The sequence below is a fragment of the Chaetodon trifascialis genome, chromosome 4, assembly GCF_039877785.1.
Source record: "Chaetodon trifascialis isolate fChaTrf1 chromosome 4, fChaTrf1.hap1, whole genome shotgun sequence".
In the NCBI taxonomy this organism is placed as follows: domain Eukaryota; kingdom Metazoa; phylum Chordata; class Actinopteri; order Chaetodontiformes; family Chaetodontidae; genus Chaetodon; species Chaetodon trifascialis.
In genome coordinates, this window is record NC_092059.1 from 8,350,570 (window position 1) to 8,368,774 (window position 18,205).

The 18,205-nt window shown below is 43.4% G+C and overlaps 1 protein-coding gene across 17 annotated transcripts in view; it reads right to left on the reverse strand.

Moving 5' to 3' along the window:
* Positions 1-1,264: 1,264 nt before the first annotated feature.
* The window catches only part of celf5a (cugbp, Elav-like family member 5a), a 185,627-nt gene continuing 168,686 nt past the window's right edge, over positions 1,265-18,205 (reverse strand). For 3 of the 17 annotated variants that reach the window (XM_070960264.1, XM_070960263.1, XM_070960276.1), the window contains exons 7-12: positions 17,051-17,216; positions 7,878-8,093; positions 7,472-7,561; positions 5,567-5,710; positions 2,531-2,694; positions 1,265-2,078 (exon numbers count right to left, since the gene is read on the reverse strand). In XM_070960264.1, coding sequence (XP_070816365.1) covers positions 2,567-2,694; positions 5,567-5,710; positions 7,472-7,561; positions 7,878-8,093; positions 17,051-17,216 — 744 coding nt within the window. In that variant the 3' untranslated portion in view covers positions 1,265-2,078; positions 2,531-2,566. Of the gene's footprint in view, positions 2,079-2,530; positions 2,695-5,566; positions 5,711-7,465; positions 7,562-7,877; positions 8,094-17,050; positions 17,217-18,205 lie in introns of all 17 variants that reach the window. The other 14 variants (XM_070960270.1, XM_070960272.1, XM_070960260.1 and 11 more) reach the window with 11 other exon arrangements.

The following is an 18,205-nucleotide window of genomic DNA, read 5'->3' on the forward strand; positions in this document are numbered from 1 at the left end:
TACTGCGCGATGTGCTGGGACCACACTGTACAGGAGCCATGTGTGACCGGCGCTAATGGTAAGCTGTCGTCTTGTTGAGGCAGCAGCAGCTGCAGCAGCTACACTTACAGGCCTGCTGCTGTCTAACTGATGGATCATTTTGCTCTTAATTTGACCTCCTAAGGCTGGTAATGCCAGGCTGTTCCTCACCGTGTACAAGCTCTTACTGTGCTATTATACCCTTTGGAGAAAAAATATACAGCTGCTCTTCACTGAAGAACTCGTACAATCTACTTGAAACGATATATACAGATGCTGTCGCGGCCCTCTGAACTTTTTTGTTTCTCCGTGACGTAGTTTGAAGTGCCTTCCAGGTGTCCCGCAGGAGATGCTGCCTCAGTCGGATCTGGAGTCCCCCCCTCTGAGACTGTGGACAGTAAGTGAGGGGGTGAAAAGACTCCCATCCAACCACCGAGAGAAAAATAGACTGTCACTCAGTCAATTCATTCAAAATGCCAATGTGTAATTGATTGTGCATCTCTTGCCCCGCGGCGCTGCTCCCCATCTGATCAATATTATCATTATCCTAATTATGCTGTGGGTTAGCTCTCGGCCCCCGTGAACTGATGGTCCCTATTAAGAGCGAGATATGCTGGCACTTGGAGGTGAGGGGGGGGGGTGGGGGGAGAGAGAGAGAGAGAGGAGGGGAGTCTTGCTCTCGCCTGCTGAGAGCAGCTGGAGGAGCTTGGCAACGGGAGAGGGCACGACCCGGCAGGGACCACTGTGACACGCCGATGGACATTTTTACAACTGCTGTCAGGCTCATTTGTATATTTTATTAAGCAGTTACAGATGCCGCGCTGTTTTACTGCTGCGTATCCAGCTCAGCCGGGTGGCACTTTTACCACAGTGCTTTATGGTCAGATTATCTGTAATATCAAGGCTTTAATGATGACACGGAATTACTCTTGCCTCAATTACGGAATTTCTGACGTGCTGACAAGAACAGGAGACAGCATTACACGGCTAAACACGCCGCAGATCAGCAGCGTTTGGTCGGACAGGCTGTTAACGTGTCACTTTTGGCACCGCGAGACTGTTTTCTCCTTCTACCGACGCAACGACGCCGGCCGATCACACCTCCGAGATGAAATGCTGCGATGAAGCAATGAGCGACAAAAGAACGTATCTGAACATGCCCGAATCAATGCCTAACCCACATATTCTACGCCACTAAATTAGTATAGCTTTATTTTTTTTTTATACATTTTTTCTGTTTTGTTTTAATATCCTCAAACCCAGGAGCTATAAATGTAAAAGGAAAAGAAACCAAAACCCCTTTCCTCTTTTTTTTCAACCTGAAGCTAGTATTTCTTCTTAAGTTTAACTTGTAATATTATTAGTAGTAGTTTGTAGTATTAGTATCATTAATACTATATATTACTGTTCAGAACAATAAAAATGTTTGGTCCTTTGGTCCCTTAGGGGTGAAAGATTTGCAGTTCTACTGTTCTAATGGAAACCTCAGTGACCTCCAAGAGTCATAGTTCTGCGCTTGCTGAGAGAGACGGTGAGAGAATAAGAGAAAGAGGGAAAGAGAAAGAAAGTCTGTCAGTGGACGATAGAATAGCTTCTTTTTTTCCACTGTGTTTCTTGATCTTCAAGTTTTAACCCTCATTTGTCCAGTACAGTAAAAGCCACAAGCGCCTCTTTCCTTATATATATGTGTATATAATATGTATATAGAAATCTATTTGTTGTTGCTGCTTTTTTGTTTGTTAGTTTGTTGCTTAATTAACAATTCAAGTCTCAACAAGAAAAAAGTTCTGTTGTTCAGTCTCATCACATCTTTTTTCAGTGTTTTTTTCCTCTCGTCTTTCTTGCACTGTGCCATCTGTTACTGTTAAGTCCCCCGGTGAAGCGCCTCCTCCTCCTCCTCCTCCTTCGCATCTTCTTTTTCTGCCGTAACCTATATCTTCATAAGTAAATGCTGATATGTCTTCAAAAATTCCTTATGTGTTGATTTTTTTAAAACATATTTTGCTTTCAAAGAAAAAAAGTTTAACTCCTCCGAGATATCTTCACGTGTCCTCTAAAACCTGAAAAATAGAAGAAAGAGGCAATTTCAGATCTCACTGCTCATTAAACTGTCATTCCAAAGACCCATTTCTTTAAACTTGGGATAGTTCAATATGGCTCTATTATATCAGTGTAATGGTCTGGAGAGAGCTAACCCACACTGGCACACCAATCAATCTTTGTCAATCACGATGATGACATATTTTCCTATAATTAATACTCCTGCTGTGCCGCATATGAAATCAACCCCTATAGCTTCTATGCGTGTGCAAATATGAAAACCCCAGAGACATTAACGTATTTAGCTTAACGTTCAAGGATCAGAAATTAAATTTAACACTTAAAAATGAGAAAATCATAAGCTCTTAAATCAACGAAACCAGCTGACGCCCTCAGTTAAATCTTCGGCTTCAGCAGAAATAATGTTCAGGATCGAAATCTTGAACCAGTGACGGCGCTTCGGCAGGCTCACCTGTGCTGCTGCAATGAATACTGAAGGTAGGCTGTGTCAGTAAGGGCGGCTGGCATCCTTCGGTCTCTTTAGCTGGACTTTCAACCTCTTCATGCCAATCTGAAAGCCGTTCATGGCTTGAATAGCTGCCTGTGCACTAGCAGGGTTGTCGAAGCTCACGAAGCCTGCGAAAAGGTACGAGTTCATTAGCCCCTCTGAGAATCAAGATAATCGTGAGTGAAGAGGAAGAAGTCAATATTTGGAGATGATATCTACTTCAAGTGACTCAACTCAATAATGACTCAGTGAGGAAAAAGCTGCTGGAAAAGAAAAGGTGAGAGATACACACAAACATCTCACTGCTTGATGGTCGCAGCCTGTTTCCCTCCTGAAGGAGCCTAGATGGCGCTGTTGAGACAGGTAGCACCTTTGGGCTGCCGACCAAATGCTCAGTGGCTGTGACAGCCTGCTATAAAGTTGTTTTTAAACAAAACTTTAGACTGAGAGTGTAATATGTCTGCAGCGTACACCAGTGTGTTAGAACCAGCTGCTTCTTGTTGCACAACTTCTCATCAACCGTGGCAACACTCCAGATGCAACAAGTGTGGGGGTGTAACTGTCATAAGGCATCACTTTCGTGATGTTGTCTCGTGGTTGACAGTTTTTGTCTGGAAGAGATGTAATATCAAACTGTTTGTGATCCTTCACGGAGGCATGTAAGAGGGTAAGACATATCCAGAGTTTTGAAGGTGAAGACGGATGCAGATGGGTCACACTTTATATTAAAGCACACGTATTCACCATTAACTAGTTGCTAATTAGCATGAGTATTAGTGACATAATGGCTCTTTACTCGTCACAATAAAACACTTATTAATGTCTTATTCTGCATAACCATATTCAACAATGACTAGATCATGAAGAGTCTTCACTCAATAACCTCCTTATTACTGCTTATTGATAGTAAGTTTATGCACATGAACTAATATCTTATGAACAATAACCCCCAAAATAAGCTATTAAGTGCTTTATAATGACTAATAAAGAGCTGGTATGTTCCTAATATTCATGCTAATAAGTAACTACTTAGGAGTGAATGTGTACTTTAATATAAAGTGTGACCCATCTTTTTATTTACAAAAATAAGTACCTCAAAACTGTACTTAAGTAGAGTACTTGAGTTAATGCAGTTACTTTCCACCACTGCTGGTATCGTGAAGATCAATCTGATCTTCCAGGCCTTTGATAATCAGTCTCACGATCGGGTCATCCCTGTAAATATTTCCTGTTTTTAACTTTATGGTACCCCCTTCAACATTGCTTTCTGGCATCCCTAGAAAGTCCCAAAATACGAAAATGAATGAGCACAAGTCACCGTGCAAAGTAGTTCGAGCAAAACAAGAGCAAACATAGTTCATCATGAGGAGACAAGTCTGCCGCAGACACAGAAACCCCTCAGTGCATTTCCCCAAGATAACACCCCTCCTCAAATCTATGCTGAACATCCTGTTTTCATCATGTGTAAAAATAAAGCCTTGAGGATCCAGTGACCAGAAACTGCAGTGGAGTGTGTCTCTGCTTGATGCGCTCCCCTGTGTCTGTGGTGTCATTAGGAACAGTCGATGACCCGTGAAAAACAGCAGGAGCCTCTCCACGTCCACAGCCACCTGGGAGAGATGTCTGCCTGGCCTGCTCGGCTCTGGGATGGCCCATTAGGGCGAAGGCCGGGCAGCGTGGAGGAGGGCTGAATGCGAGTCTGAGGAAAGTACGGAGGCAGGGAAAGGAGGTGACCTCCTAACCCACCATCAGGTTAACACATTCGGGCTGGGAGCGGAGATGAGATGGAGACGAGATGCAGGCTTGGAGCTGCGAGCTCTCCCCTCAGTCCTGTCACACATTGCAAGTCTGCTTTCTCTGTTCCGTGTTTTTTTTGCACACCATCAATCTAAGTTTATCCCCTCTTTCTCCTTTCTAGATTAATTACACCAGTGTGCTCCCTCCTTCCCCAGGCCTAACATTATGTTGTAAATGCATAGTGTATACGTCAATACTGCAAATAGCTCTTCTTTCATGAATTTATATGTTATTAAGTCCCCCAAGGGAAACAGGACTGGCGATCAATTTTGCCCAGGGTTCTGCAGTTCCCTGAAGTGAAAACAAATGCTGATCCATAATTGTCCTTTGCCTTCCTCCAACCCCCCGCCCGCCTGCCGCCATCCCCGCCTGCCTCCTCAAAGTTTGTATAAGCCCTGGGGCTTGTTGGTGTGTGTAGGCTGACGGAGCTAAATGGGATGGGAGGCGTGTGAATCAGCCCCAGCAGTGAGGGTATTGACAGATATTGGGGTTACGGAACGGTGATGTGGATGCTGATACAGCACCTCGAGGTTTTCAGGTCACACAGCTGCCAAACAGAAACAAGGACACGGGCTCTGATCGACTGCATCATGGCGAGTTTGGCTACGGTGTATTCAGCACCTTTTTTTCTAATGCACTCATGCCAGAACACAACAGTCATCAAGATGCAAATTCAGGTCAGTCGGTCAGAGGTAACATGATTCAACCCTCTCTGCCCGGCTGCTGTCGAACATCATCAAAATCTACAGCACCTAGACAAATGTTTGTTAACAAGTATCTACTGTTCGGTGTGCAGGATGAAAATAAAAACTTCCATTATTGTGAAAATGAAACTTACACTGAGGCTTCTCGCCTTAGCTGTGAGTTTTTACGCGACACCCACAAATGTCTGGGTGTTCGGAAAAAACTACAAGAGATCAGACGGCGAGAACAAATTTTGCTTTCTGCAAGACTCCTGAAAACATCCATTATACATTTCCCTTGAATGCACCCATTTAAACAGGCAGTGAGGTCAGTTTTCTTTACATATTAGAGTCATTGTGGAGCCCTGTGCATTCAGACTGCCAAGGATTACGAACACAGTCATTTCTAAAGCGTTATCTAAGAAGTCAGTAAAAATGTACAGAAAATGTAATATTTTTACACAATGTGCTTTGTGTCGTGGGCCTGATGGCCGTGTGTGAGCGGCAGCGAGTAACTCACCGAAGCACTTGCTCTGGTTGGTCGCCCGGTCCATGAAGACTTTAGAGGAGATGACGGTGCCGAAGGGCAGAAACATCTGCATGAGTTCATTGTCTCCAAACTCCTGCGGCAGGTGGTAGATGAACAGGTTACAACCCTCCGGACCTGAGAGAGAGAGACAGGGAGACAGAGAGAGAGAGACAAGAGATAGAGACAGGGAGACAGAGAGAGAGAGACAAGAGATAGAGACAGGGAGACAGAGAGAGAGAGACGAGAGAGAGACAGGGAGGGAGAGACAGAGAGAGAGAGAGAGAGAGAGAGAGAGAGAGAGAGAGAGAGAGAGAGAGAGAGAGAGAGAGAGACAGGGAGGGAGAGACAGAGAGAGAGAGAGATAGAGAGAGGAGAGGGAGAGGGAGGGAGGGAGAGAGAGAGAGAGAGAGAGAGAGAGAGACAGAAAGAGACAGAGGGAGACAGAGAGGGAGAGACAGACAGACAGAGGGAGAGAGACAGACAGGTAGGGAGGGAGGGCGAGGCAGACAGAGAGAGACAGAGAGACAGACAGAGTGAGACAGAGGGAGAGAGAGAGGGAGAGGGAAACAGAGAGACAAGAGAGAGAGACAGGGAGGGAGAAAGAGAGAGAGAGAAAGAGAGAGAAAGAGAGAGAGAGAGAGAGAGAGAGAGAGAGAGAGAGAGAGAGACAGACAGACAGACAGACAGACAGACAGACAGACAGACAGAGGGAGAGTTTGACAGCTGTGAATTTGTCATTTTGATCTATGCAGTCTTTCATGTCAACTAAATCAAGATAAGTGGAAATAGATTTTCAGGACGGTCTGTGACATTATCAGTGATAAAACATAACTCTTCTTAAACACACAGAAACTAATTGAAAAGTTTTGCCTTTGATTCGCTGATACCACGCAGATATTGAGAGTGTATTTAAAATTTCCATTTACATTTAACCAGCTTTTCAGATGAAACGTGAATATGAAAGACCGACTCTAGATGACAGATCACATTATTCAACTAGCAACTATCTGCAGTCTGATCAATGTGCTGCAGAAAACCCCACCTCGCCTTAAAAAACAAGAAATATACGTCAATTTGTCCAATTCTCCTGCTCTCCCCTGGCCCAGCAGTGGCTTCAGGGTCTGGCAGGTCGGCGGGGTGGATCATTTGCTCCTCTATGTTTAGATATTGCTGGTGGAAGTCGTGCTCCTCCGGCAGCAGCCCTCTGCTCCCTGTTCTATTTGAAAAATATTGTACCGAACCCATCATGTATATGTGACGCTGAAAGCTGAGGGTTTGACTGCTTCATATGTCGCTTCAATCATACTTTCACACTTACTGTCTGACACACTTATTTATAAAACTGATCATTTAAGACATAGGCAATACCAAAAGAACTGCTGTTACTAATTACCTGCAAATTACACAACTTCAGTGCAACCTGACTGAATTACTGCAGCAGGTGTGAGTGGAAACCATCACGCTGTGAGTTACTTAATCTTCCTGTATTTATCCTGTAATCCTACTTCCTACATTTCCATTAATTATAATATTTCCATCCGTGTAGCAGTGCCACTATTCTCACAGCTAAGGGTTTTATGATACAAGCTTTAATTATTGCTCGGGAAAAAAAGCACGGGCATTCATAGACTATATATATGCAACCAATTTTTAAGATGTACAGTATAACATAGTCTTATTAACACTGTTCTATCATCCTCATGCTTTATATCTATTACCTACGATGAGATGTGAAATGCATTCTCTCAGCCGTTCCACTCTCTTCATCTATTACACAGAATGAGATGTGTACAGTGCTAAAGTAATAACGGTCCCTCGTGCTTGTCTCCTTTATGTGTCTATTACACGGGATGAGATGTGTGAAGTGTAAAAGTAATAATGTTCTCTCACCCTCACCTTCTCTCTGCTGCTGCTGCTGCTGGATGACCTGGGGTGGTTGGGGCAGTGTCTGGCCAATGGGAGTCAGCGTGGTGGCTGGGTAGATCGCTGTAGAGAGGTAGAGAGGAGGAGTGAGAGAGGAGTGCGATAGAAAGAGAGAGAGGAGTGTAAAAACAGGGATCCCATGGAGGACGGTGTCAAGGATGCTTAAGGTCGATCACAGAAGCCTAACATGTGTAATCAAAGGCTCTCTGATGCTATGTTCTGAGGCTCTGTCCTACACTCTCTGAATACATACAGCCTCACACTTGTACAGTAATTACTTTGCAGTAATTGTCCCATAGCTGCAGCACATTCAGTGTTTACGGCAGACTGTAAAAGCTCAGGAATACAGCATAGTAAACAAAGCACTTTCGTCTCACACCTGTGTATTGCTGTACTCCGGTGAAGGCTTGCTGGAGGGTGTCAGCAGCGGTGGGGCTCTGGGTGGAGTAGGGCGGCAGGCCGTTGGTGTACACAGTCTCCACAGCAGGGTGTCCGTTGGGCTGATGAGGGATGCCGGTGAATCCGTTGACGATGGGCGTGACGATGCTGGGCACGGCGGAGGTGGTGATGTTGGCTGGTGGAGAACTGAGGCCTGCTGGGAAAAAAGGTTTACTGTTACTGGACCACAAGGCCTCTATCTACAGAGCTCTGCATGATATTACAGAACGACGTAGGTAAGTGTACACGTAGACATGCTTTCCCGCTGTGCACAAAGAGTAAACACTCACGCATAAACCCCAGCTCAAGCAGATGTACACACACACACATACACACTCGCAAAAACACACAAAGCTCGTGACCGCGGGCTACACTGCATCTCCTCTCTAATGCAAGGACACGGGCGAGACGTGAGTCTGTCACATATCCGCTGGTTGTCGTGACACATCCTGCAGGATAGCTGGGAAGTCAACCTGTGAAAAATGAGCCTGTCCGTAGTGTTTGTGCGATACCCTGCTGGCTCCTACAGCTCAAGATGATGAAACCACTATGCAACTTCTGAGAGAGAGAAAGGAAAAAAAGGAAAAAGATCTGGACTGAATAGAAGGAGATTACAGAGGGAGATTTGCTTGAACGAGCAGGTACCAAAAACAGAGATGCCTCTTACTTTTATACATCATAAAAAAGACAAAATAACAACAGTTGGCAGTTTGACAAATGGGTGGGTCGTAACATATATGGTACACGCCTGAAAGGCAGTTGCAGGATGGTTCATGAGTGGAATTGAAATTGGATGGTCCCTGTCCTCTCTCATTCAATGCATTTTAAAAGGACCCTCCTTTGAAAAGTGTTTCCAATTATGCCGGGAACATCAAAGTACCCATTTTGAGCAGATTCTCACTGTGTGATGGTCTCTCTAAAAGGGCTGCTCCGTGGCAAAGCATCCAAGCTCGTTGAAGTACAGCTCCCCTGAGGACCACCTCTCAATCTGGAAACCCTCGCCCTGATTGGACAGAAAGCCCAGGTTGTCACGGAAACCCTCCAGCGTGCCATATCCCCACAATCTGGTGCCTGAGTAAAGAACCTCCTGTGAGAGGTGGTCCAGATAGGGTAAACAATCACATCCAGTGCACACATAGCATGCGCTGAGATTTATGCTAATGCCACTGTAAATATGCTGTACATCACACCCTGAAACCTCCCACCACTGAGTAATATCATCTACATATCCATAAGGAATTCCTTTTCTTCTCTTTTATGTACAATTTTTCGTCTCCTCTCCTTTCCATCTCACCCTCCTCTCCCTGCCTCAGCATTTAAGTCATGAGGAGGCTGACAGTCAGGCAGGCAACTGCAGTGACCAGGGGAATTGCCCAGGTCCGGTGAGAGCTGTTGTGTCTTTTACACTGGTTTCTTTTCTTTTTTTCTTTTTTTTTTTTTTGAAGCCTCCCCACGATTGCTTGTTTCCTGCGGAGCTGTGATGAATTAGACTGCAGCTTCAGCCCATTCTCCTACCAGGACCCAGGAGACTGCCGCTCCTATTCTGAGGGCTAGAGACAGCTAGTCTGCTCGGGCCACACGCACTCTACTGTACCGCCAGATAATGCACCCTCTCCATCATCAGGCAAATTCATTTTCCAAGGCTTAGCAGTGCTGTGGGAGCGCGCCTCTATGTGTGTGTAGCAGTTGTAGTGATAGTAGGAGTCGCAGCTGTAGTAGTAGGTGGTAGTGTGGACCCCTTAAACGCAATTACATAAGCTCTAGGGTCAGCAGTTGGACATAAAGTCTGTTGTAAAGGAGAACACATGACAGGGGTAACAGATTGGGGCCACCAAGTCCAGTCAGGTTATCATGCTGGAAATGTCACAGCATGGAATAAGCATAAGAATCATAAGTGCAATAAAGTAGCAGTGATATTGTAGTGAGGCGAAGCTCTGAAACATTTATACACAATAACTAAGCTAAACTGGACGCTAAAAAAAAAATACGACAGTGGCTGGGTTACAAGTGTACTGAATCAAAACATGAGGTTATGATATAAGGAAAAGACAATAAGCTACACCAATAAAACAATGACAGCATGAGAAAGCCATTCATGCAGCCTAGTCGTCACCCCATCCTCACTGTCACAATGGTCCAATATCCAGACCCTGAGAACGTTCTCCTCGGCTGAAACTGGGAAATATTTCCTACTATCCTGAACGAGAAAATAACAAGACATTTTCATTTTATACCTCAGTGGACATACAGTTCTTTCATTGTGGGAAATTGTATTCATAGCCTGTTTACAATGCACACACAAGAATGGCGATATACATGTGGCTGTCAGTGTGTGCTGCGTGTATTGGCCTGTAATAATGACATGTTGTTCCCCACTCTGGCATGGGTGAATGCAGAGCTACGGGAGAGCAGATTACATATTCTATACAGCTAGCTCTTAACTATCACTTCTCCACTCTTATTACTGCGAGAAAGCAGTCTGCACTGCTAAACAGTATGTATATGTGTATGTCATATAGAGTATATTTATGTTATGGAGGCAGAATTCACATTCATATTCTTGCAGGCTGCTTCTAAGAGGGGAAAACTGTTGATTTGCTCCTTGCGATGATTGCTCCACGAAAGAAGTCTTCACATTCGACAGAAGTATTTATTATGCTAATTATACATTCAAATCAACGAGGAACGCTATACCCATACTGGAGAGTGCAGTCATTACCAGCACAAGGACTGCCTTTCGCTGGAGCGAGCAATAAGCACTCAAAACAGATGCTTTCATCTAACTGATTTAAAATGTGATGAATTTAGACTCAAAGAGGGAATGTCTGTCTGGTCCTTAAAGTGTGAATAATAAATCTGAATATGGGAAGGGCACCTTTTTCACAAGCCAGTTGGTATACCAAGAAAAACTGTGCGCCTTTGAATACTGCCCTTAGACAGCAAATTAATATGCGATGCAAATAAAATGTACATGCACTTCCAAATGAATGTTTCATTGTCTCATACATATTTAACTGCATATGAATATATATTTTTAAATGTGATTGAGGCGCGGCCTCTTCTTACATAATGTGTGATTCTTACAAATAGTGTAGGATAGGGTCCTTCCCCTCGAAGACCCTGAAACATATTTTCCCAATCAGCTTCTTACTACGTGTGACGGACTCCTACGTGAACACACAATCTGCTGCCATCAGAACCTGACGACAGTTGGTGGGTTGCCAGGCCACTGTCATCCAAATCGGATCAACCACACCTACACAGTCCTGACTGAGTAGATTAGCTTTTTACTGTTAAACTCTTAAATCCATATGAAATGACGTATTTTTGTGTGAAACATGATTTGAACGCTGTGAAGTGGGTGTGTCACAACAAACATGGGGAGTTAAAGTGATTCAGAGTTGGATGTGAGCCTCTATTCAACACCTTCATCACCCTCGATGCTGGAGCAGGCAGACATACTCCTCAAACTGCAGCCGGTGGAAGGTTAGTTCCTGCGGTACATCGAGGGGATAGCAGTATCCATCAGAGAGCGAGAGCCCATCGCATGCTCCATGTAGCTGCTGAAGCATGCACTGTAAAATGCCTAGTGCATAACCTGGAGCTGTCACAGATATCACTTTCCTAAAAGGGAATAAATTCTAGCCAACAGGCCTGTAACCACAATATTTGGGCGAAATGGAACAAAGTTTGAGGTGGCAAACACCCAAAGACACACCCTGCTGATGCTAACAAGCTAACAGAAATTGAATAATGAATCTTAGCTTTGCATCATTAAAAGCTGGAGATTGATTGATGGGTGGATGTCATGATATTATTAGCTGAAATTGATTGGTTCATTCACAGAGATAACTGGCTTGTGGTGGCCAAGCACAGCGATGTCACTTATTGATCCTTCAATAAGGATCAATAGGCTCTTCCTATCATTATGAAGCTGAATTTGCCAAACGTTGGATTGTTTAACCACTAACAGGGAACATGAGCTGGGTTCAGTGTTGTTGTTGCATAGCAAGCACACATTTAATTTTGTGTATAGGAAGAAAACATGATTGGATTTTGACATAAGAATACAAAATATGTATATATTTTTCAATATTTTCTTGGAACAAATTGTTAAATAGGTGATCTGCTCTAAAAGGGTTTAAAAGGCATTTTACATTTAATCTTTAAGTTAATAAATAACACTATAAATTGCACTTTACTTTGGGTTTCCTTATTTAGTCATGAATATTTAATGTTATAGGGATACACTAAAGATCTGAAGTCAGGTTTTCAGGGATTTTAACTTTTAATTGAACACTTGTTGCCATCATTACACAGACCAATGATGTGCAGTCCTGTACTGAGGGATTTCTGCATGAGTTAAGTAGAATTGCTGCGTCAAGTAATCAGTTAAATCTAGTGTTGTCTTGTTTATAATCTACACTTGTTAATGTTTGTGAGAATCCGCTTGTGTGCTGATGCGTGACGTCATGTGTGCTGATGACGTCACGCATTACGTGACTGTACAGTCACGTAATGCGTCTGACTGAAGGCTGAAGTGAAAAGATAAAAACTTATTAACCACAAAGTCTATAATGTTCTTGAGAAACATTCAATCAAAGCTAGAACTAAACTTTAGTGATTACCAGCCAGCGTCTACTGAAGTGCTCAGCCTTCTGGGAGTAACAGTGAATAGCAAACTGTCAAGCTCCAAACAACTAATCATCATCTCCATCAGGGCAGGCCGGAAAATGGGAGATGTGAGGAGGGTTGCAACTAAAGTGAATATAAAAAGTCAAGCTGCAATCTACAGTGTTTTCCCTGCTGTTAAGGTCTTGTATGAGATGCACACCATACACTGGACCCCCCAACAAAGGCCTTGTACCACTCAACACCAGCACAATAATTAATTAAGAAATAAAGTTTTGTGATTTATCTTGTGAAACTGGACCCATCAGTATTAAATACATCATGGGGCAATATAATGAGCACAAACAACGAGGCCTCTGGTGCTGTTTGTACTGCTCTTGAGGCTAATGTACATACAACCCATTGACCATGGGCCGGACATCAGATCCCTGAGCATACGAGCTGGGCAGCGTGTGAAGCTCTGCTGCTCGTGCTCAGTTCTGCTTACACGAAACAGATTTGGTCCTGCCAGTAGCAGCGGCTGTTCTCGCATGCACCAGGAACATGGATACCTTTTGCTGCCACAGAGCTGTTCACTCCGCTCTGGGCGTTTGTTATGATCCTGATGCAATAAGCCTGATTTAAGCTGAAAGGGGAAAAATTTGTATCAGAGGGATAATGTCCCTTTGTGCAACTGTTTGCCCCTGAAAATAAAATGATTGTAAAAGTAATCTCGGGAAGAGTAAAGTCTTAAAGAAAGCAACTACAGCGAATGCATTTTTACAGTTTGAGATGGAGAGGTCACACCATCAAATAAGACACACAAGTATTTCTGTCTCCAGCTGTTTCATCGACCTCTGAACAGACTACTGAACAAGGTTTTGTTACAAATAGTTTGGATGCGACGCGACACTCATAGCAGTAAATCTGTGAATTCAGTACTGATGCTGTGCTGTGGTTTTTTTGTTACTTTGTTTTTGGTAAGTTAACTTCTATCATTACCTGCCCTTAGCATCTGTTTTTAGTAGAAGCCATTAAATATTACATATCTGTATATCATGTATGTGTGCATCTTCGAGGACAGGTGCACATATTGAGAAAGATCACTCTGTCAAACAGCTCATTAGTTTCATGGTGTTTGTCACCATGGAAGTGCTCTGCACTAATGGTGTAACCATGCTCGAATCCAGCGGGGGTGTTGTGGCACATCCAGCCTGCTTGTGAGTGGGTGGTCTCTGGCTGTGGAGCATCTGCAGTATAGTTTGTGTAATATGTACTTGTGCGTGTACATCTTCAGTGTAGAGCAGCACCATGCAACAGAACATTAGAGGGACTTTGATTACACACTTCTCACATCCTAACAAAGCCTCCTTGACACTATGTGTTGTGCAGAATCCAAATCTCTCTCCATTTCCCCCTTCCCCTTCTCCCTCACCCTCTTTATCTACCCGTCTCTCTCTTCCTGTTACTCCAGCTCTGCCTCTCTCTCCCTTGTTTTGTTTAACTTTTATTTCTTCTGCAGTGCTCAGGGAGCGGCACCTGGTGAACATTATTTTCAAAAAGCATCATCATGCATCATTGTAAGGATACATGCTCTAATCAGCTGAACCATCTGGCAAACGGCTTATGCACCATCAAGCTTAAATGCTTTGCATCTGTTGATCAAATGGATGTCTCATTGTTTTCTGAGTAACACCCTTAACCTCTGAGCCTCTTGTACTTCGACTTGCTGTCACAAACAAGATTTCTTATGTTGCAAAGGTTATACTGATCATTTGAATAAAAGATTAATGTCACACACCTCAAGATCAGGCAGGGTTTTTCATCGAGTAAGCTACTATTGGAGCTTTATGTTAATGCAGTGTGTGTAATTTGGAGGTAGTCTAGCCATCAACAGGCAACTGCTCTCATTTTGGAAGGAATGGGGACATTAACCTTTCTACCTTTTACGCTTTTGTACATTTGACACAGCTGGCAAATGCCAGAATTTATGGATTTGTTTAGACTTCTAATTTGGTTGATGAGACAACTTAATGCATAAATTACACCTCCGTCGAAGCACAGAAGCACTCTGCTCCCAGACCCTAAAAACAGATTCTGATATTACAATGAATTATTCCACTGACTCGTGGCAGACATCCTACAGTCTCTCAGTAGTGTCAGAGTCTCTTGCCCTACTTATACAGACAGCCTTGCCAGTAATGTTATGTATTCCTTCAATGAACTCTAAATAAGTCATAGCCACAAGTGTGAAAAGGGAGAGAGAAAATAGCTGTGTATACCAAAGCAGCAAGCTAGACTACCACTCCTGCAGCTGCTGGCAGCCACACTCAAATTAATGAATGAAGAATGGGGAAATAAAACATTTCATGTTTATGACAGTCCTTGAAAATTCACAAAAGCCACGCTTTCTCTCGAGTATTAATAATATATAACATTCAATAATAAAAGGTGATCAGTCGACTGTAGCTTACACAGAAGCATGTCCGAAAGCAGATAAATGGCAACGCTTCACACAAATCTGATTCACAGACATTGTGGCACTCACTCCTCTTGCTTTCGCTCTCCTCTGTCTCTGAATCAGAAGCACAAACATATTTTTTTCTTTGACAAAAGCCAAAACTGTTAGCTCCTGGTGTCGCCAATTGATACGAAATTGCCTTTACGTAAGTGCTTTGGCTTTTACAGAATATCTAACAAAATTCTGTGATATTTCATGTAGAGTAAGGCACTAATCTTGACTTCTGAGAGGCTACAGTTCAAAGGAGATACAAAGGCAGCACAAACAATACAATCAGACCCAAACACAAACACACAAGCTGAGCATCTTGCTATACAGTTGCACAATCTTTCATCAGCGCTATTGTGCGGTAGAATACAGGTATGCATGCAGAACGCAAAGATCTGAATTGCCATACTGTCAGTGCTTTAGGTGTCAAAATAAGAGGCTTCTCAGCAAGACTGAGCTCCACTTTTAATCACTGTCTTTGATTGATTATGCCTGCCCAAAAGTGCACACTTTGCACTGAAAACATCAACGTGAATATTTGACAAATGGGCCTCCTCTCTTGATATATTGCCCTATGTTGAAAATTATTGCAGATGTACTCTACACATACAGCATGTGTGTCCAACTGGCATGTTCCATCATCTCACTGTATGTACATGTGTTTATTTGGCTTGAGGCGGAGACGTGTGTGATTAATAAGAGCGCCGGAGCATTGATTTCCACACTTGATGTGCTGTCTGTCCTGTTTATTTTAATTCAACAGACTGTTGTGAATTACTGTAAGTAAACCAGCACCAAACAGGATTTGTACAATAAAGCTGTCCGTTCTTTGTGTCTGCGGATGAAGAAGTGAACAGAATACCAACTTAAGAGAATATTTTTCTTCCCCACAGGAACAACAGCGCACAGAGAATTTGATATAGCGCAGCAAGTTTGTAGAATGAAACTGAATTCCTATGATGGCTATAAAGAAAATCTAAAATAGGCCTTGTTGCACTGATGGCGGTTCTCTCTCTCTCTCTCTCGCTCGCTCGCGCACACACACACACACACACACACACACACACACACACACACACACACACACACACACACACACACACACACACACACACACACACACACACACACACACACACACACACACACACACACACACACACACACACTGATTGGTTTAAAGTTACCAAAGTCATCACCTTAAAAACTCAATACTGCAGTGTTGACAAAGTAGGTGAGCGAGGCACAACAAAGACTTGGTTACTGTATTATTTATTTCGGCTCATGCTTTTGTTGAGCAGAGAATCTTGAGGTTTCCTCTGTCTCAAGGAAAATGAAGCACTGCTGAATAAGCAAATGTGATGCAGTGGGTAGGTATTTCAAAGTCCTTCCTTTTCCTCTCTAATGTATCTGCATAGGAGGTGTTTGTTATGGAAAACAAAACCAACTGCATGCAGATCATGCACAAGCGCTTCAAAGCACAAGGTCAAAATACTACAGGGAAATTAGCCCCTATTCTGTAAACTTACTTATTGACATTCCTTATTCTGCTGCTCCCATCCCCAAATATCTTCTGCATTCACAAGCAACATAAACATGCAAATCCTATTGAATGTATTTTTTCCATATTAGTCTCTCTCTTTCTCTCCAGTGGCATAATTTTGGATTACCAATAAGCAGGCATCCTTTCTCTTGGCCTTGCTGCAGCTCTTTTTTTTTTAGTCTCACGCTGTGTAAACACACACACGCACATGCAAATATTCATATATACATAAGTAAAAACACAAGTTGACCTACAACAAGCTCACTGGCATGTACAAATACACACACCCACCCACATGAAACCTCCACTCACTAACAGTAAGACATTAGCACAAGCATACAAGAGACTTTGCTTGTTGCATCACCCTCCACACACACACACACACACACACACACACACACACACACACACACACACACAGAGAGGAAAGGGAATGAAACTAAGTGCTCACCCAGGGTTTGATGAAACTCACCCGACACCGGGGTCATGGGGGTGGGTGGGAGGCTGTTGATGTTGAGCGCCCCCATCTGGTGGATCTGTGTGGCGGGAAAAGCCACGCTAGGCGTGAGGTAACCTCCGTGGCTTGCTGCCATGATGGCTGCCTGCTGCTGCATGAGCTAAAGAAGAGGGACACGGAGAGATGGGTGGAGGAAAGGGGGGTTGGATGGGGTGTGTGCAAGAGAGCAGGAGGGAGAACGGGGTGCGAGAGAGGTGAGGGGAGGACAGATGGTAATGAAAAATATAGTAAGTTGAGAAGGAGTCAGACAAAGACGAAGGAAGGGGAGCAAGAGAGCGAGAAACATAGCAAGGGTAGAACGGAGGGAGGGATGTATGTAGAGGTTGATGGATGGATAGTGCATGGGAAGTACAGAGAAAGTAGAGCGGAATAAAAGAAAAGGAAGAAAAAAGAAGCCTGTCAACCTATGTTTAGTGAATCTGTCTATCCTCCCAGCAGGAAGCCTGTCACCAGCTGCAGAAACGATTTAATAGCTGTCTGTTGGGCTCATACAAATCAAGGCATTGACATGTGCACATTATCTCTGTCTTCAGGGAACAGGCAAAGTTTGCAGAAGTGTTGCAATGCTTTTTCCTTACAATTGTCAAACTTCACAACACTCCATTTGGCTATATAGCAATCCTACAGATGTCTCATGCTCTCTTCTGTTTTTCCCCGGACTCATTTCTAATTTTTGTGATGTATTTGTAATGATTGCTCCTTGTAGCCTGACATTCACCCACAGTCCAGAATTTGCTTTGTTTTATAATTCAGTTGTAAACCGCTAGGCCTGTCTCTGGGCTGTTTTTGTCAGAGTAGAAGGTATGTTGCAAAGAGAATGCATTCAGGGTTGGTACTTCACTAAATGACCACACTCTTTGCCACTGAAAAGTTGTTTCAGAAACATACTTCTGCCAAACAACAATGCGTTCTTTGGTAGGTAGAACTGCACTCTGAGTCCTTACAATGATATTTTTAAAGCAGGTGTAGGTAGCAACTCAGATTCCAGACCACTTTAGCAGTACAGTATGTTAGTCAGAAAATTGCAGTGACAGTTATTTTTCCCCATTGGATAACCCCACAAAGAGATAAAATCAGCAGTCTTCCATT